The sequence below is a fragment of the Lepidothrix coronata genome, unplaced genomic scaffold (genome assembly GCF_001604755.1).
Source record: "Lepidothrix coronata isolate B3197 unplaced genomic scaffold, Lepidothrix_coronata-1.0 Scaffold59, whole genome shotgun sequence".
NCBI lineage: Eukaryota > Metazoa > Chordata > Aves > Passeriformes > Pipridae > Lepidothrix > Lepidothrix coronata.
Genome location: NW_016690239.1, coordinates 863,074 through 890,900, shown reverse-complemented (window position 1 = coordinate 890,900; position 27,827 = coordinate 863,074). Strand labels below are relative to the sequence as shown.

The window sequence follows — 27,827 nt, the reverse complement described above, 5'->3', positions numbered from 1 at the left end:
TTTTTTTTTTTAATGAAAACAGCCTTGTGCTAGGATAAAAAATTGAGACTATTTACAAAGTGCAGAAATTCAGATCAGTTTTGTAAATCCAACCCCAACTCAATGCTTTTAATCATTCTCTGAAAGATAATTTCATCATAACTGGGAAAGAATCTTTCTTTTACTGTACAAATAAGGAAATACTTAGAGTTCTGCTTTTAAAATTGAGTTGCAGAATTAATTGTAAAACTTAAAGAAAGATATAACTTAATGGTTTGTTTGGCTCGATCTTGTTTTTTAATTTATTCTGGACCCTAACGTGGTATCTAGTTTTGACACTGCGGGACAATTCATCTTCTAATCTGACACACAGTGTTAAAGACTGTTCTTCCATGTTTCTTTCTGTTAGAATGTGGTGGTGAGCTGACAGGTACTTATGGCTCGATAAGCTCTCCAGGATATCCTGGTAACTATCCTGTAAACAGAGATTGTGTCTGGACCATCTCAACCAGTCCTGGCCTCCTCATCACATTTGCTTTTGGCACGCTAAGCCTAGAACACCATGAAAACTGCAGTTTTGACCATTTAGAGGTAAAGTATAATTGTGAATTATGACAACATTTTATGTTTATGTTATTGCAAAACAAGATATTTCAAAACTTTCTGTATGTACAGAAAGGGGCTGTGTGAAAGTTTAATCCTGTGTTGAAATGCTCATTTACATATTCCAGACATCCATGCACAGTCAGATACAGGCAGTATAACAGAAAGGGGTAGAAATCCTGCTCCACTGAAGTCAGTGAAGTCTTGTGAGTAGAAAGGATGGGATTCAGGCCAAATACCTGACGGGGAGCTTTCACTTTCTTACAAAGTTCAGTCTCCAATTTTCTTGTCAAATGTCAACCCCCAGAGAATTCATCAGCCTAAGGGAAACTAATCAAGAAAGTGATCTAAGTTTAATAGGTCCATATCACAGTATAGTCCATGACTTGATATGTGAGCTTAGGACTTTTTGTCAAGTGCGATGTAATGTTCACAGAATTCACCAATACCTATTCATGGAAATGAGAAGCTGTTTCGGAATAGCAAGTCCTGTTCAATGCAGAGCGTGATTTCTAGAAAAGAGTTCAAGAGTAGATATCCTGATACTTTTTTTCCCTTTCACAAAACCCTTGATGCATCATCACAGCTATGCTGGTGGATGTGTTTCTTGGTTCCTGTATGTTTGGAGGAAACTTCTTGTGAGCTTTCCCTCCACCTACCATCTACAATATCTCCCGGGGCCTCGAAGATAACTTAAGGAGTGTTGGTACTGTTCACAGTTGGCACACATCTAATAATCCTAACTGCTGATCTGTCATTCCATCTAGATTCGAGATGGTCTTCTTTCGCAAGACCCTGTCCTTGGTAAATACTGTAGCACTCAATCTCCACCCCCACTCAGAACCACTGGTCCCTATGCATGGATTCACTTTCACTCTGATGACTCGGTTACTGATAAAGGCTTCCACATTCTCTATACAACATCTCCTGGTAAGTAAAATTCAGCATTGAAGGTTGGTCTGTGACATTCTCAAGATAGAGCCAACAACACATGAATGGATGTAATTAACACTTGCTCTTTAATAAAATAGTAATTCTCTTTGATTTGCAGCTGTTGTACAGAAGCAGCCTGAAAAACAGTTACTGTACTTGTGAATATCTCAATTGATTATTTTTTTCTTAATATAGCAGATCCAAGTTGTGGAGGAAATTACACAGAGAGTGAAGGGGTTATCACATCCCCTTTCTGGCCTAACCCTTATATCAGCAGCCGACAATGTATCTACGTTATCCAACAGCCAGAGGATGAAAAAATATTCCTCAACTTCACCCATATGGAGCTGGAGAGTCATACTGGTTGTTCAGCAAACTATATAGAGGTGACTTCCCTTAATCAGTTGATATGAAAGGTTGATTACATGTGTGTACAAAACCACACATAACTTCCATCCCAAGGGCTACTGCAGAAATAGGTGTTAATCAAAGGAAAAAGTATACAAATTTATTAGAGTCCAAAAATCACAGGGGTTAAAAGAGCAGGGCTGTGCATTTGGAGTGAAGCAAAGATAAGAGAACGAGAAAATATGTCTCGCTTAACACTAATTCTTAATCAGCTGTATGTGATTAAGGTATATGCATGTCAAATGCAAGAAAAATAGCATTAATAGCCACAATGCAACATTTTGTGGTGTCATGATGTTACACAGAAGACATTGTTCTGATACTGAAAGGAAACACACCATATAAATTTTTATACCTACGTACATATATGTATGTCCATATCCAGGAAAATGGTTGAGTCACCATTCCTGGAGATGTTTAAAAAGATGTGTAGATGTAGCACGTAGGGAAATGGTTTAGTAGTGGGCTTGGCAGTCATGGGTTTATGGTTGGACTCAATGATTTAGAAGTCTTTTCCAACCTAAATGATTCTATATTCATATGTAAAGCCAAGAGTTTAGTGTTGCTATAACTGAAATCTTACAAGTCTAATTCAAGAATTCTTATTAGTCTAATTCTAAGTATTATAAAAAAATAATAGTACATTTAGAATGTTTCTATATGGCAAATGTAATAATAATACTATAGTAATGTCAGTACTAACTGAGATTCACTTGAGATGGCTTTTATGTTTGCTTTTACTCCTAACTCTCTCTTCAGTGGTCTGCAGCTTCATGTTACATACAATTTTATGACCACAGGGTGCCTTTTAAGTACAGAAGATACCACTTCTTCATTTTCTTTGTTATCCCTAAACCAACTTTTGCCCAGTTCCAAATCTGCATCCCCTAAGCTACCCATGGGGAAGGTGTGGCGTGGTGCTGCACAGGCCAGCATATCCCAGGGACTGGGGCTCCTCACAGAGGCAGAGCCAGGGCCATCCCACTGCCCTGGCCAGGGAGCAGGGCAGCCCCAGGCCTTGGACACCTCCCAGGGGATGGGGATGGACTGAGGCCAGGCTAGGACATGGGCATACAGGAGAGCCTGGCTCAGCAGAGCCTGTGGCTGGACAGGGCAGGGTTGTGGGGAGCCAGAGACTGGCCCAGCTGTGGGTTCACTGTGGCATCCCTGGGGGGCTGACATGGGGTCCTGGGCTGTGGGCAAGGCTGGCCTAGGGGAGTCATGGTGGTGCCCTCAGGGCCTGACAAACTCTGTATGTTGGTGGCCTCTGCCCCTTCTGTCACCCCGTCCCTGTTCTCCTCTGCACTGCACTCTGACTTGCCATGTCTCAAAGTATCTGCTGTCATACTCAGTGTGTATTTCTACATACAGTCAAAAATACCTCATCCCACACGGGATGGGTGCTGGGTACCACTGTCTGTATACAAACAGTGGCAGTGCCATGCACAGATTAACAGAAGTAGAAAATACTAGGCACAGACGCTGATTAATGAAGGTGCTGCTGCAGCTGAAGCAGGCGGGAGCCATCCCTGTGGCTCCAGCAGAGAGCAGGATCCAGTGCTGCTGGCCACGTGATCCAGCGCAGGTTTGGTTTTGTGTTTAATCTCCTCTTGACCAGTGAGGAACAGGCCCCTGTGAGCTCCGTGCTGTTAGTCTATTTTTAAAAGATGTTATTGTGCTGACATCGTTGCCTTCCATCCTCCTCTAATTCAAAGATCTTGGTTGGAATGAAGTGTAATTAGTTTCTGAAATGAGAGGGGAAGTGTGTTTAATGAAAACAGACAGCTTTTGTTTGTTTGGCCTGGTACTCCTCCTGCCTAATTGCTGGCAGAACAGCAGCTAAATTCACAGCAACCAGAGAAACAAAACCATTTCTGTTGATCGCCATCGGTTTGTATTAGTTCAGCAAGGCATTTACCTCACTGTTTGCTGATCAGTCACAAACTGTTCAGTTTCCCTCTTCTTCTGCCCTCCTCATCTTCCTGCCTTCCTACTCGGTGGCTCAGCCCAGAGCAGAGAAACAGGACCGACATTTTCTGGCTGGTACAGTCAGTACAACCGAAGTACTATGCTCTGTTATCAAGACCTAGTTTTTCACATATGCTTTTATAAAGTAGTGTCTCACTGGGTTTTATAGTGAAGTTTAGCTAGGGAGATAGATAGTTTTTGGGTGTTTAAGTTACTTTGTAAGTCACTCTCCAGCAATTCTTTTGTCATGTTGAAAAGGTGCAGATTATTCCCATCACTGGTGAAACCAGGAAACCTGTAGAATTTTCACAAGGCAGCTCACAGGTGCTTGCTCAAGGAGGGATGTTTAGTGTCTTACTAAGGAAGGAACAGGCTGGGACCAGATGTCTGCAATAAGAAAACAGAGACAATAAAACTTATTTAGGAAAGGCTGTAATATGGTGCAGAAGTAAGGTGTTAACCAAGACTGCTCCTTTTCCATGCTATCCTTCTAACTGGCAATAGGAGACATTACTCACATGGTTTAGAGAAGCTGTTATTTTTATCACTACTCACCAGGCTATATAAAACAAAAATGTAAGGAAAATCAGCTCGAGAAAAATATTTAAACTCCTGTGAATTATAGTTCTGGAAGCTTTCACTGCTGTCCAGAGATTTTCTAAATATTCCAGCGCAAATTCTCATCTTAGCTGCTCTGCTGTAAACCCAGAATAATTCTATCACCTTAAACTCAAATTCCAGAGAAATTAAAAATATCTGTTAGTCAGAAAACGATCTCACCAGCTTGAGACTGCCAAAGCTGGGCAAGCAGGCTAGCCACTGTCTGCTCACCAGGACTCCGATAAGTGTTCCTTGCCTTCTCTCCAGCCCATGGATGAATATAGCTGAGGAATAAAGAATTGATGATGAGAGAGGATCTGAAAGCTGTATGTCCCTGCTTTGCTAGTGGTTTCACTGGAATGATTTTTTGGCATTGACAGCATATGGATGCATTAAAAGCAGTTCCATCTACATGAGCTGCTCCCACTTTTATAGGAGAAAAGAGCTGTTTTGTTTACTGGAGAATCTTGGGGAGAAAAATTGCATTTATTGCTTGGGCAAAGAGCAGAGGACCTGTCTTTTGAACCTCATCTATTGGAATGAGACAGGCACCTCAGAGATATCCCAGTGCTCTGCCTGGTCCCCTGTTTGTACCTATGGACTAATGGACTATGGATTCACGGTCTGAAGTTTTGAAGTACAAACACCTCTTTCCCTTCTAGTCCCCTTGATAATCAGAATTTATATTCAACTTCAGGGAAAACATATAAGATACATTTCTCCTATGATTAGCAAATTAATTGAGGTGAGTAGAGTGGCAGTGCAGAAGGTAAAAGCTGGATCCCTGATACAGCTTCGTTGTCATTATCATGCATTGAACCCTTCAGATAAAGTAATGGAAAGACATCAGTGTATCTTCTTACTTTAGGGACTTAGAGTTGCATCTCCTGTTCGTGACCTGTCTGGCTGTAGTGATGTACGGGTGTGATGGAACAGATGCTTTTTCTGGAGGAATGCCATCGAAAAATCACTAGAAACTTCATGGCCAGAGCAAGAAAATCACAGATACTTTTTTTTCTCCAGCAGATTTTAGTGCTGGAAAAAATTTCATAGCTATCATTGGTGAGCATCTTGCCTGTCTCTTTCATACTAAAGATGTCACTTTTGGAAACATAGGCCCAAATTGTGGTTCGTAGAGAAGATCTGTTTCATCCTAATGCCCTGTGACAGCAGCATGTGTATGTCTTATGTGCTGATCATATGATCCTTCCTTTGAGCTCTCCTAAGTCCTGTGCATGTGCCAACTACTGTGATGGCTCTTTGACCCTCTTATAAATACATAAAATAGTTACTCCTTTTGTTTTTTAGCAGCTCTTGTGAGATTATAGTTTTATCTGGATATCAGATCCCAATGCTTGTATTAGCTAACATTTTTCTTTTTTCTTTTCCATGACTAGGTTCGAGATGGTGACAGTGAGACATCTTCTCTTATTAGCAAATTCTGTCATAGTACACTCATGTCTCCCATCACTTCTACCAGCAACAGTCTCTGGATCAAATTCAAGTCTGATGCTTCTGTGCAAAGAGCTAGCTTCAGAGCCGTTTATCAAGTTGGTAAGAGGAACTAGTGACTTTCACAGTGAACTGATCTGTAATTTGGACACTTTCCATCATTTCTGTGCTATATTATTCATATAATAGGTTTAAGATAAACTTCAAAAGAAAAGAAGTAAAAAAAACCAGAGTCAATTTATTTATTTAAGATGACATCTGCATTAGGTCTCTTGTAGACAGTCCTAGCGTGCTTGGAAGTGGGCACCTCATTGCTTCTGTTAATAATGAATTGCTTAGTGCTAACATACTGAAGATGATATAGCTACAACTCTGCCTAAACCTTTCTGCTTTCATTTTTCTTGTCTTTTACTTCTTAATCCCCAACAAACCTGTCTGTGTCTGTGAAACAAATGAGTCAAATCCTTTAGTTTTCATGGGCACATTCAGTGTCTTCTGTATATGCATGTTTATGCTATACTTATACTAATATGTTCTTTTAGATATGTTCCTTATGGTACTTAGGTGATCTGTAGTAGCTGCTGTAAGAAAATAGGGGTTTAGGGCTGTTTTTTTTTCTAATTTCATAGTGACATTTGATAGACATCACATGATACATCCCCTGAAACCATTCATCACAAGTACTGATTCTTGGTGTCTTTTGGCAGTCTGTGGAGGTTCCTTGTCTGGAGCAGGCACAATCCATTCACCTTACTATCCCAGGGTGTCCCCTCACCCGAAGATCTGTGAGTGGATCATCTCCCAGCCAGCTGGTCAAGTGGTGATTCTTAACTTTATCGACTTTGACATTCGAAATGCAACCACTTGTGACTCAGACTACGTTGAGGTAAAGAATAATACACATATACTATGAATAGTAGATACATAATCTGCGTGTTCCTTCTCCTACTCATCTCTACCAAAGCAGAACTGCTTGACAGGCAAGCACTCCTTGCAGCAGTCACAAAAGCTTTTCCAGCTTCATAACGGAATCCCAAAGCTTTTCTTGGTTCTCCAAAGATGTTGTGACCATATTGATAATCAGAGATAAGTATTATGTGTCTTTAAACAGATAGGCCTGATTTGGGAGGTTTATGTGCCAGTTACTATTGAGGGTGTGAGATCTCTTCTTTTCTCTGACATGCCTCTCTGATGGGCATAAGGTTGAATTGTATGGGCCTGTAGTAGAAAACACACTGAAGAAAGGGTAGGGTTGACTTACTAAGAATCTTTTGTAGAGTTCTTATGGATTAATTTATGCTTAATACTTGAATCTAATAGAAATTTCTAAGGGATATTTTGAATACACTTTTTTTCAGGTCAGAGATGGCAACAGTGGAGACTCTCCTGTTTTGGAGAAATACTGTGGTACAACTGTACCATCTACAGTGCAATCCACAGGGAACAACCTCTATATCAAATTCAGAGCTTCCTCTCTCACCAACCTTGGCTTCAGAGCTGAGTACTGGCCATTAGATACAGGTAAGGAATGTTCTGTTGTTTTCTGTGTTGAGTGTTGGGACTTGTCAAATTTTCCTGTACACTGAAAACAGTTGGACATCAAGTTTTATGACGGTGTAACGGGAGATAAATTCTGAATCAGTCACTATGTAGAATGGATCAAGGGAAAAAAAAATGTGACATTTCAGAAGAAAAGTAACCAATTTTATAAGTGCCTAACTTTTTTTATAAATATATCGTTTAACCTGATATTTTAAATCTCTGCAGTATGTGGTGAGACTCTCACTGGACCATCGGGAACCATTACAAGTCCTGGTCATCCAGATGTCTATCCACATGGTATTAACTGTACCTGGATTATCAACGTTCAACCCGGCTACCTTATCCGCCTGACATTTACTTCATTTAACTTGGAGTTTGATTATGGCTGCAGAAGAGATTATCTTGAAATATATGACAACAGCACCGTGCAAAAATTGGGAAGGTGAATATGTCTATTAGCCTACAAACCTGAATTGCTTTGGAGTGATCACTGTTCTGTAGATCTTGACATCCCATTTGCTTCCTCAGGTTTTGTGTATAGATTATTTTCTCTTAATTACAGAAATAATAGAAGCAATTTCTCTGCTAGGATAGTAAAGGCAGCTTGCTTTCTTTGACCATGGAATAAGAAGCACATTTAATAAATATTATACATTTATATATATTATATAAATATACTAAGTTGTGTCAAAAGGATAGCTTTCTTAAGGACGGGTTTCAATAGTGACATTTTCCAGCTCCATTAACATCTTGATTTATGGAAAATAAATTCAAAAACATTAATATATCTGTGCTCAGAAATGGCGTGATTTTAAACACTTGAAGAAGTGAAAGAAAGATTACCTAAAGGACTGTGCATTTGAATCTTGGCAAAAACTAAACCAAAATCTGCATTTTGTAGGGTTTAGTTTTCACTTTCTCCTGGATATGTGATTTTATCTTAAGGGAGAATCATTTCTTTTATTCCTCTTCTCCAATTGGTGTATACACAGCATTTTCTTGTTGCCCTCAAATTCAAGAACATCTGAATTACTTAGGAACAGTATCCAGCTGCAGCTACAGGCTGTAAAATAGTTGGCTGACATGACAGTATTTTGGAAAATAAGGAGCAAATGACTCTCCTAATGGTGAGCATTTTGCAACCTTAGTCTTTGGCCAGCCACTCTGACTCCTACAAAGAACAGAGTATGTTGTAGGTACAGCATAGTGTAATTCCAATAAGAATTTGACAACTTGATGAACAGTTTCTTCTCTGACTTTGCCAGACCTTAGATTTGTACCCTTATACATGTAGTGTGCTATTTCGTCCCATGATACAGGATATATAGCTGGGATCTGTATCGCTCAAAGGAGAGAACTCTGTGTGTGTAGCTGTTCAGACTTCTCAGAAAAGCTGAATCCTCTTCCAGAAATACAGATGCTTTATAAAGTATTGCCATTCAACTTGGGGTATCTTTTTGCTGCAGGTACTGTGGAAGATCAGTGCCACCATCTCTCACTAGTGGTGGCAACATGATGATGTTGTACTTTGTGACAGATCATAGAATGGCATCTGAGGGCTTCTCAGCTAATTATGTCTCCCTGAATGCATCAAAAGGTAATATGTCAGTCTGTTCATTATGCAAATTAAATGTATTCAGCTGTCAATGTAAATAACCACTACAAGAAACAGAAACTTTGTTTTCTGTGTTAACTGAAGACTGCCTGGTGCCTCTTCTACCCCTTCTTATTCATCCTGCTTTATTCAAAAGCTTCCTCCTTAGGAAAGCAGAAAGCAATTTCTGTAAGCAACACTGCTCCTTTCTTTAAAAAGGCAGTAAAAGCTGACATGGCAGAACTGCATGAATTATTTAGGAAAAGTATTTTCTGAATTTGCTTTGCTTTGTCCACTCTAAGCTGAGTATGTGTGATCTAGGAAACATAGTGATGATGGACAATTCACTTGAATGAGAGACTCTCAGGTGCCATAAAAAATTAATTTAGTCCCTATAAGGTTCAATATTGAGGATGGTTAGATAAAGGCCATATAGGATAAAATCTGATAAAGCAGAAAAATAACCTAAAAGCACAAGTGGTTTTTTTCATTACAACAGAGTGCAGCATTTCTGTCTCCACAAGAGTTCAAGTCTGTTATGCCTTAAATATCTTCTTTAAGTATCTTCTTCTAAGGGGCCAAGACATGCATCAGCGTGGTAAACAAAGAATGACTGTTCATTCTCTTGGTTCTCTTCTCTTTTGGAGAACAGGAGGAATTTCTTCACAGAAGGGGTGGGTAAGCATTGGAATGGACTACCTTGGGATTTGGTGGAGTCACAATCCCTGAAGGTGTTCAAGAAATGACTGGATGTGGCACTTAGTGCTATGGGAAATAGAGGGGCAGGTTCTGCCTAGCAGAATTAAGCCACGGAAGAGGCAGAGTGGGACAACGGAAAAAAAGTAAAAATGAGAATACTTTTTTAGCTAGGATGTTCATGTATCTATCAATAGCCAGTTTTTATGTTGTTTGCATGTGTGAGTGCAGAATATGAGGGATTTATTAGATGAATACCAGAAATTCATAGTACTCATCTATGCAGTCATAAATTACCACTGGCTGCTCATTGTTTGCTCTCAGTTCCTTCAATAATTCTATTTTTCCTAATCCCTGAATTTATTCAACCTGTTCAAAATCAGCAAAATTTCCAATTCCCACATTTTAAAAATAACTGCTTTCTTGGAAAATGTTGGCTATTATTTCATCTTTTAGCCTGTGTGTAGGCTAGACCAGCACAGATATTGCCATTGGGGTTTTATTCAGTACCAGATAACTTACAAATCCAAGTAAGCCACTTTCTCATCTGCCTTCATTTGTATTTGAGTTATCTGTCATGAAAACCAAAAAGACAGTACAAACAATTAAGATTTAATGAGAACTGTTTCAAAAGGGAAATTTCTATTTGCTAGAAAAAAATAGGCAAAAACCAAATTCTACTTTTAAAAATCTTTCCAAGAAAACTCTGTAGTTTGAAATCCAAGTTCTTACTAATGAGAAATTGTGAAATTGTCATCCTTATAAAGTCTGTTATAAACATGTGTTTGCATCTGCTAACTGTAACTTCTATAAATATTATTGTTGCTTGTTAATGTGGTATTTTTCCTTTTACTTTACCTCAGATTACTATTTCATGGGTGGATTTGATTCTTCCTAGATGTTCATATAGCAACTTCTCTCACAGTTCACCAAGATCAAAATATTCTTTACTCAACATTTATCTGTATTTTTGTCTTTGTGTAACCATATCTGTTTCTGTGGTTCTTTTATTTCAGTGCTGTCCAGCTTCACAGCTCTGCCTCCTCTCTTCTCTATATCCCCTCCTTAACCACCACCACGGTGATTGGCTTTTCTCATCTTTCATCCAAAGCACTGGTATATGTGTCATGTCAGGTTCAAACTGCATCACCACTGTCCTTGGAATGTATTTCAAACTGTGCCTTAAAAATGCATGTGTTCTTTCTCTTCAATGCTTCTAAACAACTACAAGCTATATAATATGTTTATATGAAATCAGCACTATGTAATATCTGAATCCAAACTCTACACAACACATCTGACTTTCTTTTCCCATCCTGAACACTTATCTTTACTTTTCTTCATCTAAATTGGGCTAACTCCCATTTTTTTTTCACTCTGACCTAGAATGATGATCTCTAGAATAAATGCTTTGTAATTTCATCCACTGTAGTTTGTATAAATATGGCAAAGCAGGAGATAGGTATTGAAATGGAGACTAATAAAGTTACAGAGAGGTTGAAACTATCATCTGTTTTCTTTACACAGATTTGTTTCTTTTGGTCTCAGAACAAGCATAGCAGTACTATAATGTTTTCATGTATACCAGACTGCTAAAATTAATTTTTTATTTAAGAATAAAGTGTTTTAAAGTTTCTATGGCCTGAGAGAAGGCAAACACAGGTATGTATGTGGACTTTGCTGTGAGAAGCAACTCCCCACTTCCCTGCAATCATATCAAATTTAGTTTTCCCACTGTGAGATGTTTAGGCCTGGTATTCATGTCATGTATATCCAGTTACACTAAGGTAGCAAATTACTGAACATAATCATATCTGAGAGATTTACCAAAACTATGATTTTTTTTTCTTTACATCTGCTGACTATTTTCATTTTTTCTTCTAAGGAAAATATGGTTCTAATAATGTTTCTTGTGCAATAAGAATCTTTCATATTTTTAAGTTATATTTTTGTAGCCAGCTAGACTGTAACCAATATCAGAACTTGTCAAAGATGTTCTGGTTCACATTACACATTTCAATAGTCTTTTGCCCGGAGTTATTTTAGAGAATGAGCTATTGAAAACATGGACAAGATTATCCTTCTCCCTCCCCCCAAATAAATATTTAAAAAAAAAAAAAAAGGATAAGTAGGGGTGAAATTTCTTTTGATGTAAAACAAAACTAATTTTCTTCTCCAGGCATTTTGGCAAACAATTAACGTGGTTTATCTGTGATATATTAATTACTTGAAAAGTAGCCTGAAAAGAATGGCAAAGCTATATTTCCTGTCAAAGTATTTGAATGCCATGAGATACAGCCATGGCCATGGTCCATAAAGTCCAAACAATTGTTTTAGCAGTCTGCCAGCTAGTAGCTGTGAATAGCTCATATGGCAGCAATACAGATGGAAATCCTTCAGTCAAACATGCCCACTTCATACTCAGTTGTTTAAAATGTGTATTGCCCACTTAAACTAAATCTACCTTGGATGGTTAATTCTTGGTCATCTTTCTGTCTTTAAAAGGGGAAAGTCAGATGGAAAGCAAGGTAATATTTCAATTTATTTCCAAGAGTCCAGATCATTCATATAAAGGAATGTCATGACAGCCATGAAAATGTTATGATAGATCATAGGATTTTCTTCTGCATGTCTTGGCTGACCACATCACAAAGATCCCATGTAAAATTACTGAAAAATCTTTGAAAGGGCTCAGTCTTTCCTGGAACTTTTGCTCAGGGTCCTGATAGATCCAGGCCACAATTTTCCAACAGGAATAGCACTGAAATCAGTGTATGGTTTTTTTTGTCCTCAACTTCTTCACAAATAAGTGGGAATTCATTTGTTTTACTTTGAATTGGGGGTTTGGCAGTGATTTTTTTTTCTCCTTTTTTTCCTATTTTTTTTATTTTCTAAAGATGCTTAATGTCATTCTTTCTGCTTGGAAAAGTGAACCTTAACAAGGTTTTTAGCAGATTGCCTTCCTGATACTTTTTATTCCTGGTCTGGCTTTGGTGAAAGATAATTGTCCTCATTATCATCCTGAATTGTGAATGATATTATTTATCAAGAGGGGTAAGCTGGTTTTAAATAGCTTCATGTATGGTTTATGTTAATTACAGTGACTGACTGGAGAAGTCAGAGTTTGAGAAGGATGGGGAGAGAGAAAAACATGTGAACTCAAGGACTTAAAAGTGTACCTGAAACCATTGTATAGATTTGTGTGTCTTCATTGATAGCTGAGTACAAGTCAAGATCCTCATTCCCATCTTGCTGACTAAACCCAGTAATTATTTGCAGTATGATGCCTGGCTTTGCTCTTCAGCTGAACGAGCAAAGACAAGAATGGAAAGTAATGTCTGACAAGTACGTATGTGCAGAGATGTACAGGGCATGGTTGAACGAGGCTGACCTAAGACAGAAAACAAAGCCAGCGTTCTACATGTGTCTTGGCCACTTGCTCAGCTCATTCTGACTCTCAGGAAAAAGGCTCAATTAGCTGGCATCTGGCAACTTGTTAGGCCACCGTAATTTGGTTATGTTTGATTAGGGTATTAGTCTGCCTATATATGCCAATATATGTGTATATAACTCTATAATTTGTCTATCTATGTGTAAATCAGCAGAAGACAGTTGGAGATTCTTTTTGAACAGTTCTACCCAGTGTTTCAAAGGAGTTTGGGTCTGAAACCCTATAAAGGACCTTTGTGTGCCTCCTTGGTAAAAAGTAAGCCTGTTCACATCTGTCAGCAGCAGTAACAGAAGGCCCTGAAGTGCAGAGGTGCTTTTCCATTGCCTTTGGAGAGGCATGTACTTCATGTGATAGTTTCTTCCTTTTTTTTCTAAACATGCATATTATTACATAAAGATCTAATTGTTAGGGATCCCAATTTTTCTTCAGCACAGAGAGTTTGAAAGAAAAATCCCATGTTACATAGAGCACTATAGCTTTATTTTTGATTAATTAAAATTGTGGCAACTGATGAATATCTCTTTATAGCAAAAACCACGGATATATTTTTCTGCATTATGCATGATTGCATGAGTGAGTGTTACAAAAGCTGGCATTTTTCTCTTCTATTGGCTATTACAGTGGGTTACTGCCATTTATGGCATTTTTTTCAGAAGAGCAAACACATTCAGTACCAAAATCAGAAAGCATATTGAATAGCTTTCAAAACCTCACACACTGGCAAAGCAAGATGTGTGATTGTCCGCCACAATTGCCTCCTTCTGTTTTTCATGAGCTACAATAAGTGTCTTCCAACTAAACTGAATTAATATTTTTTCCAGACATATAATAATCACACATAGTATTAGACTGCATTCTGAACTTTGGCAAGGGAGTCATAGAACATTTTTCCTGCTAACTTTGCTAAGTGTTCACTGAAGGAACTGCTCAAGCACCCCCCTTAAATGTTGTTAGTGAGGTGAGTGTCAGCTCTCTGCTGAAAGTAGAACACTATAAATTAATCCTGTTACTAGAAGAGAGTTGTCTGTCAAAAAACATAGATTCATTTAAACTTTTCTTAATCCCCATAGCAGCCAGCATACACACCATCTACACTTGGATTTATTTCTCTGTAGCCAGAAGTCTGACAGTCTGACATTTCTAAAGCAGTCACTTTTCTACGTTCTGCATTTATTCCCCCTTAGCTCATAAAGAATATTGTTATGTGAAGTGTTAAGCAGTGCACAGCATCCAGTTTAAAATGGTACACTTGGGATATAAGGTTCTGTATGGATTGCTCCTACGAAGGAAAAAAGTGAGGGAGGGAACCTGGAGAATTCTGTGGAAATTGTTATTGAAAGGGCTGATAGAAACATTTTGGCTTCTGTGTTCCTAATTTTACTGTAAGGGCCCTTACAGCACTAGTCACTGTTACTGATTATTAGTACTAGTTACTGATCTAGTACGTTTTAATATTCTCCAGGCTGAAATCTAGTATTCCTGGTCTCAGCCCCTGAGTGAATTAGTAAGGGCAATGTTCCAACAGCTCTAATCGTTAACTGTGCATGAGTCAGAGATTTACTCCTCCAAAATCAGGAGGAAATAATTAGTTAAAAATAAGTAACCTTATAAATATACAGACATTTCCTTTTTAATTTTGTATTGCTTTTTCTATAATGTTCTGTTAGGAAAAACTTGTGTCACATTTCTGAGTCAGATTTCTAACCCGGCAGGCAGCATTCTCAAGAAATCATAAGACTTAAGGATCTGGACTTTGATGATAAGTCCTACATATTATGAAACACCACAGAAGCTGGCAGGACAGCCAGGGTGTTATAAGGATTTATAAAGCAGCACAAGGTTTTTCAGGTGGTCAGGACTAACCTGTTTGTTATATGTGTACATTAGAGCATATCCGTGATGGACCACACAAATGACTAAAATTCTAGATAAAGACTTTAGCAGATTGTGATTTTAGGTACACTGATGCATGAAACCTTTTTGACTTGTAAATACCAAAGTACAGCCTAATGGCAGAAAATTATTGACCTCTTTCTGTGTAATGTTTCTTTGTTCTCCTTGTGATGAATTAGGAACATGAGTCTGGTACCTAGCTTTCGAGTATTTATCCCACAGAAAATGTTTTCAACAGAGGCCTTTCAGGTGACCAAGAGTACAGAAAAAAACACCATTAAAAAAGACACAATTAAAAGTGAAAATGTAGTAGTAGAATGGATAGAGAACAGACATAGAAATGACCAACCTTAAACAAAAAAAGGCCTGAACTGTGACTTCACCCCTTCCCCCTAAACTGTTATGCAATTGAAGAGTTAAGCATAAGTATTACTACACTGCAGCTGTGATATGTTAGAAAACAGATTTCAGAGATCTGTGGCAACCAGCTTAAATGAGTATACTTAACCATAATATTTTTCTTGCTCTTTCAGTTGTGCTTATGATTAGACTAAACCTGCCTATTTGATAGGAACTATTTAAGAAATCTACTTCTTATACTTGCAACCTGTAGGACTCGAAATGGGGGAATGGAAGACCGGAGTGAATCTCCAGGGTCATCAAATACAGACCACAATTTTATGCCCCCCTCTTTTTTTTTTTCCCCAAGAGCTACATAATGTGAGCCCCTTCTTAAATTAATCAAACTGTATCTTAAAAACCTGTGGACTTTTTTCCTCCCTTCTATATCTGTTATATTGGCTGCATAATTGCTCTAGAAACTCACTTCCTGATAGAAACTTTTTCCTAATTTCTGTGTATCCGTATTCATAGACATTTTTTAGCTTCAGAGCTTGTACTGTCACTGAGAATGTGTTTTATTTTTCTTTTCTTCATGCTTGTTGATGTTTATCTGCACTTGCTAAGCTAGACAAGGTAAGCTCTTCTAGTGTCTCTTGCCTACCAATCTAGTAATGTCCTGCTATCTCCACAATCACTGTCTTGCTTGTTCATATATGATTTTCCAGAACATCAGTGACCATGTTTATCCACATTTTTCCAGGTGAAATGTCACCATTACCTTGTGCATTGGCATCAGGATTCTGTTTTGCCTGAGAATACCTGACACAGTTCACATTTCTTCTTGCCATTTTTGCAGCCACATGACAAACTTTGCTCGTTGACTGTGATCAACTGATAGACAACAATTCTTCTTTCCAAAACAAGTATTATGTATTATTATGTAGCAAATATTTTTATTCCTAGTCCTTATGTACATGCTTTCAAAACAGCTTCTTTTAAATTACTATTTAGGTTCTGACTCAGCATTAGTCCAAACTCTTTTCTTTTTTCCAGCTCATAATACCAAGGTGCTTCTACATTGCTCACAAAAATATTAGTGCAGTTGATTTCAGTATAGAACCTTAAGAGGAACTACTTTGTCCTCAAATTCTTAGGATTATACGGCTTTCCAACTGCTTATCACTTTTGGCCCCAAAAATGGAAAAAGAAATTTAGATATAAAATTCCATCTGCCAGGTTTGATCATGGGGAACGCTTGAGAACAATGTAGTATTTCCTCATAGCTAGACACTAGATTCAGTTTCCACCACCACATCTTTTCAGAAATTCAGGAATCCTACCTTTTTTGTTCAACAAAACATCCCTTTCAGTTTCCTCTCTCTACTTACCTGGGTTTTGGGACAAAGCCAACTTAGGCAGCTGAAACTGCTCTTATGTTGCCTATTTATTACAGACACAGTGTTCTGGTAAAAGCCAAACAAATCAACTCAAATGTAAGAAATCCCATGAAACACCTGGATTCTGGTTTTAGTTTATAGTGTTGATGTTCAGCAGTAAGATGTGTCCAGGAACAGTTATAGTGCTCAGGATGTTTGCTCCTCTCTCTGTTGAAAATAGAAATTTCCTGTTAATTTAGAATACATGTTAAATTAATTCATCCTTGTTTCCTTTCTTTTTAAAGTTTGCTCACACAACTACAGTTCTGAAGTTGGAGTGCTAACATCTCCCAACTATCCCAATAACTACCCTGTCCGGACTGAGTGCATATACACCATCACAGTGGGAATGAACAGACAGATTGTGCTCAACTTCACCGACTTCATCTTGGAAGGGAATAAACGCTGTACAGAGGATTATGTAGAAATCAGGCAAGGCTAATTATTTCTCTTGTTCTTATTACTGATAACCATGTCAATTGTCCAAATCCCCTTAGGCATGTTCGCAAGCTTTAATTTTAACTCTACACCTATGCTGTCAATGTGGGAAAGGACTTAGCAGAGAACTTAAAAGGCTACCTTTTTCCTCCTCTCATCCTGCTCCATTGTCAGCTTTCCCATTTGATGAATTACAATTCTGAGAGCAAATGGAGTATGTGAACTGTGTTCCCATGCACTGCATTTGGGTTGTTTTCCTTAGTGCAGAAACAAAGAGTTTTATTGCCTGTTTTGTGACGTATTCTCTATGGTATTTGAAAAGTCATGGTAGTCAAGTGAAGTCCCAGGTGACTGGAAAAGGGGAAACATTGTACCCATTTTTTAAAATGGTAGAAAAGAGGACCCTGGGAACTACCGACCTGTCAGCCTTACCCCTGTGCCTGGGAAGATCATGGAACAAATCCTACTAGAAGCTATGCTAAGGCACATGGAGGACAGGAAGATGAATTGAGACAGCTAGCATGTTTTCTATAAGGGCATTCTTAACCAACCTAGTGGCCTTCTATGATGGAGTGACTTCATCAGTGGATGAGTGACGTGAGCCTGTGTGGTCTTCTGCAAAGCCTTTGACACTGTCCCCCACAACAGTCTTCTCTCTAAATTGGAGAGAAATTGATTTGATGGGTGGATGGTTCAGAAGATGAGGAATTGGTTGGATTGTCACATCCAGAGTGTAGTAGTCAATGGCTTGATGTGCAGATGGAGATTGCTGACAAGTGGTGTCCCTCAGGGTCTATACTGGGACCAGTGTTATTTAATATCTTAATTAATGATATAGATGAAGGGGCTGAGTGAACCCTCAGCAAATTTGCAGATGACAGTAGGCTGAGAGGTGCAGTTGACACACCTGAAGGACGGGATGCCATCCAGAGGAACCTGGACAAACTTGACAGTGGGCCCATGTGAACCTCATAACATTCAACAAGGCCAAGTGCAAGGTCTGTAGCAAGATCCTGCTCCTGGGTTGGAGCAACTCCCAGTATCAATACAGGCTGGGGAATGAATGGATCAAGAGAAGCTCTGGAAAGGACTTACAGGTGCTGGTGGATGAAAAATTGGACATGACCTGGCAACGTGCACTTGCAGCCCAAAGAGCCAACCATATCCTGGGCTGCATCAAAAGGGTCAAGGGAGGTGATTCTGCCCCTCTACTCTGCTCTGGTGAGATCCCACATGGAATACTCCATCAGCTCTGGGGCCCCCAACATAAGAAGGGCATGGACCTGTTGGAACAAGTCCACAGGAGAGCTGTGGAGACAATCAGAGGGCTGGAGCATTCTCATATGAAGAAGGGCTGAGAGAGTTTGGGTTGTTCAGAAGTAATTTTTTACAATTGGGGTGGTGAAGCACTGGAACAGGTTGCCCAGAGAGTTGGCGGATGCCCTATCCCTGGAAACATTCAAGGTCAGGCTGGACAAGGCTCTGAGCAGGCTGATCTAGTTGAAGCTGTCCCTGCTTATTGCAGGCGGGGTAGTACAGATGACCTGTAAGGTCCCTTCCAACCTAAATTATTATATGATTTATGATTCTATATTCTGTTGTATGTTTATAGTCTTTAGACAGCAGCTACTCTGGGATGTAACACAAGGAACATGTACATAATCTGCTATTTTTGTCTACACTGGCATCACCATTAAATTTAGGACACTAGCCCAGTGCTTTCTAGGAAATTTTGCAGGACAGAGACAAGCAGAAGAAATGCAGGAAGGTTGCCTGCATGCCTACAATACAGCAGCACCAAGTACATGTCCTTTCCACCGTGTAGCTGTAGATGGGATTTGCACTTTGCAGTGTCACCATTTTTGTCCTCATGAGCCAGCTCTTTGGGTGAACCATGTCTGCAGAATTCTCGTGTGTTTTTTCACTCTGAGCATGCCATGAGTTTCCATTACCTCATTGAGCACCATGATAAAGCTGATTCTGAACATTATACCAGATACTCTGTATGAATTATTCCTTGGTAAGTAGTGCCTTATTTTTTAAAACCAAACAAAAATCTGCTTGCTGAAGTTGCAGTATTGAGGTTCTGAATTCCAACTATGGGTTTTTTTTCAGCTGTACATACAAACTGGAGAAATCTATGAAAACCTGAAAAGCTTTTTCAATATTTTCTAAGTAAAGTGTTTTATTTTTTAGGTTTTAAAACAACAATCTGAGATTAAATTTAATTTAACTTTATTAACACTAATTTGAGGCAACCTGGATTGTAACAGGGGTGACCTTTTTTCACTTTTTCACCTCGAGAACTGAAAACATTCATTTATTGCATAAATCTAACTCTTTCTTCACTGTGAAGAGCTCAGCAGTATTAAACAGATTTTAAAATGCAGCCAGAACATTGCTAAGTGCAATTCAGCACATTGTTGCTGCCATAACTGGATTTCCAGAGTGTCTCATCAAACCTGATACCATTAAAAGGGGAAGCTAGATAAGTATTAGGTGAAGTGTCACTTTGGTTTCTTGTCCTGAGATATCCTCTGATAAACTGCATTCAGTCAGCTAAGAAAATTGTTCATCTGACCCCAGCTGCAGAGGCTGAGATGCAAGTGAGGGGAGGTTCTGGCACAGTTCTTCAACTGCGAGTAACATGAGCAAGCAGTTTAACCTACGAGGATGACAAGAAAACAGTGCCAAGGTCTAAGTAGAAGTTTCACTCAAAAGCAGGTATAAATCTGTCAAAATGTAATTAAAAGTATTGCTGTCACTTAAAAAGCATCATATCAAGATCACACCCATATATAGATATAAGTGTATTTATTATTGTCCTAATTACCTGTAGGGTGTTTGTAGTATGAAAGTGTTTAAAGATAAGGTTAGAAAGCAATAGATAAACACATTATCACCGTCTTTTTTATTCCCATGAGAGATGTGCAGCAGGTAAAACAGAACATTAACTGTGCATCCTGATTACAGTATTAAAAAATATTACTAGAAGTATTACTTAATTTAAAAATAAGAAACTAAGTGGTTGTACAAACAATTTTGAAGACTAAGAAGATATTTCAAAATGCACATCATATCAGTAAAATGACTTCAGAAATGAATTCCCATTTGTGTGGTTGCAAATAAACTTTTTTTTTTTTAATAAGTCAACTTATCTAGTTTTGCACCAGGCTAACCAGTGAGCAGTGAAACTGTTGTTTCAAATTAGAGGATTACCTTTGGTTGCACCTAGTAGAATACAGAGCAAGTCCTACCCTCTGCAGAACCAACTTTACCTGAGACACTTCTTGAGCCTGTTATTGTGTTGACGCCCTCTGGACAGGCTGCTCAGATGAGAGAGTGACATACCCAGCAAGCAGGTGTTTGTGTTAGGGCTTCTTACTGCAAGTAGCAGGAATCCTCTAGTATTTAGTAGTGATATTGCTGTGGAAGATGAAGAGCCAGGATTGGGCTTTCCCAGGCTTGAGAGAATCCCAGTATTTTGGATTTGTTAACATTTCTCATGGTTTCCCTCTTTGACCCAAGGTTTTTATTTTCTGTCATTCTAGAGATGGAGGCTATGAAACTTCTCCTCCTCTTGGAAAATACTGTGGTACAGACCTGCCTCCTATTATAATCTCTCATGGTAACAAGCTGTGGATAAAGTTTGTAAGTGATGTATTTGGCACCAGAAAGGGATTTTCAGCAGAGTGGGATGGTACAGCAGCAGGTAAAATTACTGCATCAAGTACAGAACTATTTTACACATCTCATTTTTGATCCTTTGGGTTTAATTTCTCACCTTTTCCCCCAAATCTTTTCTGCTTCCCATCTTCTAAAATCTGTCCTCTAATTATGTAGCAACATATACACACGTTAACCTAAAGGATCCAACTTTCTTGATCTTTGTGCTTTCTTTTTCACTACAGGGAAGGACATACTATTTATTTGATAAAATGTTGCATCATTTATCTCATATGTTTAGGAAAGTGGTAATCAAGAATTTAATTGAGAGGTTTCTATTTGAAGGTTAACTGCTTATCAGAAGCACTTTTCAAATTAGATAGTTAATATTTCTTTGTGCTATGGGCACTCTTCTGCTTAAAATGCTGATGGCTAGATGTGGATTTTTGGGGCATCACTGAAGATGTTCAGAGCATGTGAAGGAGATCAGTAGTGAGAATCTCACACATCATGTCTAGTTCTCTACTATTCTAGATGTTAAGTGTTGGTTTGGTTTCTTTACCATTTTCAGGTTGTGGTGGGACTTTGATGACAGCTTCTGGCATCTTCATGTCTCCCAACTACCCCATGCCATATTACCACAATTCAGAGTGCTACTGGTTCCTCAGAGGAAGCCGAGGAAGCCCTTTTGAAATCCAGTTTGAGCAGTTTCATCTAGAGTATCACCCGAGGTGCACCTTCGATTACCTTGCGGTAGGTACCCCGTGATGCTTTGCTCTATAAGGGGGGTATGATGAGCACACAGGCAAGGGAAAACACAGAGCCTTGGGTTTCAAGTGTTACTGGGTGAACAAACCCAGAATAGAAAAGCTCCTTGCTGATATGCTACCTTCATATCACAGAGCTGTGAGAGGCAAGGCAGCGGTGTTTGTGTAGCTGCTGGTAAGAGAAGCATTTATGTCTAGATAGAAAGGCCACTGAAACGAGAATCAGTCTATATCTTTTAAATTTGCTGTGTTTTGAACAAAGGATTTAGTATGCTTTCTTAGTAAATTACATGGAAAAAACCACAACTGTGTCAATAACCCTATTGTTAATTCCAAATTTCATATTTGAACTGTTGCATAAATTATTTGAATATTTTTAATAAAGTTGAAATGGAGTGAAGGTTTCCCCTCTTGGTGAGCAAGCCCCTCAAAACCCACTGGTATTCAGTTACTGGCTTTCTGTTTTTCCACTGATTTGTTTGTTTCTGAAATGCCTGTCAGGCTTCCTCTGCACAGGAATAGAATTTAACCTCTTGTATACCCAGTAACAATTCCCTAAGCAGACATTTCACAGTGGGAAATTACTTTGGTTTGTAATGCCATCAGCTTTATTCTATTTATTTTTTTAATTTTTTTAGGTATATGATGGCAACAGCAGTAATGCTAGACAGCTAGGTAAATTTTGTGGGAATCAGATACCAGAACTCATCCATTCCAGTGGAGACAGCGTGTATGTAAAACTAAGGACAGACAACAGTCTGCAAGGTGGAGGTTTCTTAGCCAAATACAAACAGGGTAAGTAAGTAAAAGAAGATGAGAACAAGTTTCAACAGTTCATATTGTTCATGAAACTTTTTGCAGCCCATGATCTTACCTATTCATGAGCAGAGGACAATGTGTACAGCATACTACTGACCCAGATTCTCTAGTCTGCTACAGTTATAGAACAGAGAGCTAAAAGTTATCTGCCCATCTCCTTATGATGGAGTTCATCTCCTCCTTTAGAGAAAGCTGGTGAGGTGTCTCTACTTTTATTACCTCTACCAGTGGCACTTACCACTCCAGATTTACTCAGAATAACAAGTGCTGGAAGTCCATAACAGGGTAGATTGGACTGTTCTTTCTGTTCTGCTCATCCAGTCTCTTGACTTTTAAACAGAGAAGGCAGATACAGCAAGCTTCTCTGATTTTCTAGCTTCTTGTGAGGCAGGATGACAAAGGATAATTGAGTTCCTGTCAGCCATCCTGCATCATTGTAGGTGCTTGGGATAAGTTAGCCTACCTGGAACACTTAAAAAGGTTTCATTTTTTATATCTTGGGGTAAGGGTCATACTTTTCTTGCAAACACTTTTTTGTAAAGTAGTTCTACCCCAGAAATATCAGAATAATAACATTTGGAGAAAAAATCCAAGAAGACACATGACAAATTGAATTTATTTTATTCACAGTCTTAATCTTGAATATAGTACCAGTATTTATTTTTCTCCTTATACACTTTATACTTTTTATATGGTTAAATGCACATTGGAAGATACATAACTTCACTGCATACAAAATGATTTGCAAGCATCTTTGTGCACCCTAAATATGACATGCCCAAGTGATAGGGATTGCTGTAGGTTTACAGACATTTAGTTGGACAGTAGTAAATGCATTACAAAAAAAACAAAGCTATTCATCCTCACATGACACATACAATAACTAGAAGAGTGGGGAAGCTTTGGCTCCCTAATTCCTTACAGATATCACAGAGTCATCTAGCATGTACTTTTCAGACTGCAATGTCAAGAAGATATATTGGAAGAGGTTTCCCCTCCCTTTCATTAATTAAACAGAAAGAGCACTTTCAAAGCACTCAGATGAAGAACCTGAGCTATCAGATAATATGATTTACATTCATATTTAATTCTGAAGATGAATCAGAGAAGGCTTTTAATGGCAATGGCTTGCCCAAATGCTAAAATTATGTAGGCGGTATGGTGTAAAATAAGGATGCCAGATACATTTACATGTACATGAAAGAAATGTAATGATGAATTGAAAAACATTGCAAAGGAAAACATGGTATCAAGTTAACATTCAAAGGCACCTTTGTGCTTGATATGTTTCTAATAAGATCTTGGTGGCAGGGGGTAGCAAATTTTACCCATCTTGCATTCTTCAAAATCCATTTTGTGCTCTTCATTCTGTCCTTTCAGAGTTGTTGCTTCAGTGTAACTTTGCAGACAAGCTCCTCTTCACCTGACCCTGACCTTCAGCTGTATCCCAAGCATTTCAAAGTACTAAAAACACAGACCTTGCTGCTCTTTATATGTTTGGAAAGAATAAAAAATGTGCAGGAGGCAGGTGTGCTACCCTTGATGACAGGCAATAGGACAGTTATGCAAGTGAATTTCAGCCATTTCTGCTGTTCAAACAGATTTGCTGTACAAAGCAAAGAACCTGTCCCACTCCTCTCCTGCTGCCAACTTCTCTGTGCATTACACTGCTCTGCTCCTGATGCACATCACGTGCTGCTTCCAGACAAGGGAGTGCCCACACTGATGTTTTCTGTCTTTAGGGAAAGGTGAATACAGGAAAATGAGACTCACTGACCTGATGCCATAATTGTAATTTTCTTCTTTATCTAGTTTAGTTTATTTTTATTTTCTTGACACTTCAAGAAAAGCTGTTATTATTCCAGATGAGTGTCCAGTTCCTATGCTAGGATTCTATTAGATGTCTCACAAGAAAAATCATGGTTCCTTTTTTAAAAAAATTCACAATAGCTTCCTGTTCCTGGAGCCAGAAAGCCCAATACTAGTAGTGTACTCTCCATTCGTTGTTTAAGCCAGGTTTATAATTTTTTCCTAGTTTGCTGAAATAACCTACTTCAATCTATTAGTTCATCTTTGTTAAGCACCCTCCCCAAATTGTTTCAAATGACAGGGCAAATTTCTGCCATTATCTATCAGAATGTGTTTCAGGAATAACCAGAATTAAAGAAAACTGCCAAAAGTATATGTACTATATATACTGATGAGGCTGCAAGTTTCAGAAAAGAAGGTCATAATAGAGCCGAAGGATTCAAGTCTGGATTTTGTTTGAAACATAAATATATTCTTCAACAGGTCACAATTCTCTTTCTATATGACTTCTCTAATCTGAATAAAATTATTTCTCACCTTGTAATACTATCAATTAACTTCAATTTGTAGTTTTTTGAGTTATTGGATCGCTGCACAAATATGATCTGTTATCACTTCTTTTTCAGTTTGCCATGAAGTACTGACTGTTAATCGTAGCCATGGCATATTGGAAAGTTTAAATTATCCAAATAATTACCCATTAAATGAGCACTGTAGCTGGACTGTCCAAACTACCACAGGGAACACTCTCAACTATAGCTTCACGGCCTTTGATTTAGAAGTTGGATTGGACTGTGATCGTGACTTCTTGAAGGTAAGTAGAAACAAGAAAAATCAGGTCTCCACCAATAAAGGAAAATAATAAGGATGCAGAAGGGCAAGGGGAAATTTATTGTATCTAAATTTAACCGCTGAAGCTCAAGTGTTAAATCCAAATGATTTGGTCCTGTTTCCTCTGTAATCAGTAGGGAGAGAAGCATTACTGCCTCAAGACAGGTCTGTGCAAATGGGAGGATGAATCCCAAATCCTTGGTTTGCTACAGTCTAGCTACCACCTGAGATTAGATGCACTGGCTTTTATGGGTGAAGTGAGATATCATGATTCCAGCTTCATGTAAAGAAGAAGAAATCCTGGGATTAGTAAATTAATTGCAAAAAGGCAATGAGCCCAATTATTTTCTTCTTGTTTTTATCTGAGAAGGAGCAGGGTAGGTTCAAAAACTTTAATATGTATTATTTCTACATTTTTAAAGGGAGGGTTGCTGTGTCTCCTATTTATATTTTTCTTTTCATAATTCATCTGCCTCTTTAAAGGGACTGAAAGAAAATTAAGGTATCCACAAATAAAATGTGACATTTTTTAGCCAAATAATGCCATCCAGTCAACTTAAAGCCAAATACCCTTAATTTTCATTTCCTTAAAAAAAAAAATATCTCTAAGACAAAGAGGATATTTTCTTAAAATTTTCAAGGACAACTTAAAAGATATTTTCTCCCAATTTTGTTCTTAGTACTGTGGGAAGTAGAGTGTAGTCATGATCACTGCTATACTGTTATAATCTCCTGTCTACTCTTTTGCTGTTTTGCTGAACTCATCCGTCCTTCAGATCTCACCCTTGTACAGGATGCCAGCCTGTAGCTGCTGTGCTCTATTTAGGTTTTTGCGCTAGAGGAGCCGAAATTTAGAGAAGTGTTAGAAAGACTACTTACAACCAGGAAGAGGGCTATGGAATAGTGCCCATGTTTCTGGGGATACTTACTTACACTGGGGTCTTGCAGAAGATTCAGCAACAGGCCTGCTGATGGGCTAGTCTGTTCCATCTAGATGTCCTCCCTCGTTCCCTCTACCTCCCTACTATGGCAGCTGTCACAGCTCAAAATTGGTAATAAACTGGCAAAAGTGATGTTCTTCAAGCTTTCTTCTCTTTGTGGCCAGGAACAGTAAGAAAGAACAGACATGTGAAGAAAATAAATAAGGGAGCACTACACTGAGAACTAACTATTAAACCCCAGTTTGTTTTTGTGAGGAGACTGAAAAAGAAACATTGGAACCAGTGCCAGTCTCAAGATGCCTGAGCCCTTGACCCATGAAAAGCAGGAGCTCTGCACACAGTAGCCAGCCAGTGAGGAGCAAGAAACTTGCCAGAAGACACTATTCTAGATGTAAGTCAAGGCTGGAAGAATAATGCCAGAGGCAAGGACCTGATCCAAAGCACTTAAAAGAACAGAAATAAAACATATCTGAGGGAGTGAGGAGACAGGGAGCACTCTTTGTTTTAACAACTTTTCAGTGCTTTCAATCAAAGAAAATACAGACTGAAAGAGGCATAAAGAGGAAAATACAAGGGGAAAAGAGAATCATGGAAGTGTGTTAAGGAGGCTTTAATTTGTCATTCGTGTGACATTACTTACAAATCTTTCTCCAAATGCCATTAGGAAATACCACTTGGAAAAGACGTTCTCATTTGGTTGTTGCATGCTGCACAAATATGTGCCATAGTGTAAAAAGGAGAACAAGGGTTGAACCAGCCAGGGAACTGAACACTGTTTGCTCCCACCCTGCATCTTGCGAAAGGGGAGCATATTGTCAAGGCTGGGAGCGCTGTGTGGTGTAAGGGAAAGGGGGAGTCATCTGGAACAAGTGTACAGTTCACTTTCTGAGCAGACTGCAGATATTTGGGACTTTTCTGATTGAAATCCATGTGGAGTCTGACACCACTGCAGATTGGAAAAAAGGTTATTTAAAAGAAACCTCATAGCTGTTTAGCTAAAATAGATTACTTTACTGACACATGCTAGTTCTGAGATTCCTTTATTGCAAAGAGGCCTTAGAGGGGAGAGATCTAATGGTCTGGCTGAGTATAATAGAAATATAATCCTGTTCACTGTAGTCTGAGTGATACATGGAACATATGCCAGAACCCTTCACCATTTTCTTGAAGGAAATGGGAAGCTGATGCTCAGAGAGTTTCCATATAGCTGCACTCACAAACCAGAGTGGCCACTAGTGCTGATCAAGTGCTCTTTTCCCAGGGAGCTTTTAGATGTCCCTTTTCCCACCTCCTTTTGGATTTGGTGGCAGCAGCTCTGCCACCTCAGCCTCTTGCAGCAGGCAGCAGCACCCTATTTGTCTTCTTACCTCTGTGGCAGTTCTGACAGTAGCAACATGGTGCTCTGTGGCACCTAGCAGATGGCAGGCTTGGTGACAACATTTGCTCCTACTTGCTGGGAGGCTGGGAATAGGAAGGACAAGAGTTAGTTTTTAGGTTGGATTAGGTAATGATCACAGTTGTACTGGTAGAAGGAGTAAGGGAGGGTTGTACATGATGGAAAAGGACAAAATTAAATGTTGTGGAGGTGTTATGGCAGGGACATTACATGCCTTAGCAGATTACAATCAAGAAATGGCAGTCGCAAAAAAAAAAAAAAAA

The 27,827-nt window shown here is 38.8% G+C and overlaps 1 protein-coding gene across 1 annotated transcript in view; it reads left to right on the top strand.

Annotated features, from left to right (window-relative positions):
* CUBN (cubilin) overlaps positions 1 to 27,827 on the top strand; it is a 149,268-nt gene that overhangs the window by 18,381 nt on the left and 103,060 nt on the right. Inside the window, exons 14-26 of the mRNA XM_017817059.1 lie at positions 389 to 570; positions 1,350 to 1,512; positions 1,711 to 1,901; positions 5,889 to 6,045; positions 6,651 to 6,829; positions 7,302 to 7,464; positions 7,711 to 7,927; positions 8,952 to 9,082; positions 17,143 to 17,329; positions 20,887 to 21,047; positions 21,573 to 21,754; positions 22,407 to 22,563; positions 25,023 to 25,210. Of these exons, the coding sequence (XP_017672548.1) occupies positions 389 to 570; positions 1,350 to 1,512; positions 1,711 to 1,901; positions 5,889 to 6,045; positions 6,651 to 6,829; positions 7,302 to 7,464; positions 7,711 to 7,927; positions 8,952 to 9,082; positions 17,143 to 17,329; positions 20,887 to 21,047; positions 21,573 to 21,754; positions 22,407 to 22,563; positions 25,023 to 25,210 (2,258 nt within the window). The remainder of the gene's footprint in view (positions 1 to 388; positions 571 to 1,349; positions 1,513 to 1,710; positions 1,902 to 5,888; positions 6,046 to 6,650; positions 6,830 to 7,301; positions 7,465 to 7,710; positions 7,928 to 8,951; positions 9,083 to 17,142; positions 17,330 to 20,886; positions 21,048 to 21,572; positions 21,755 to 22,406; positions 22,564 to 25,022; positions 25,211 to 27,827) is intronic.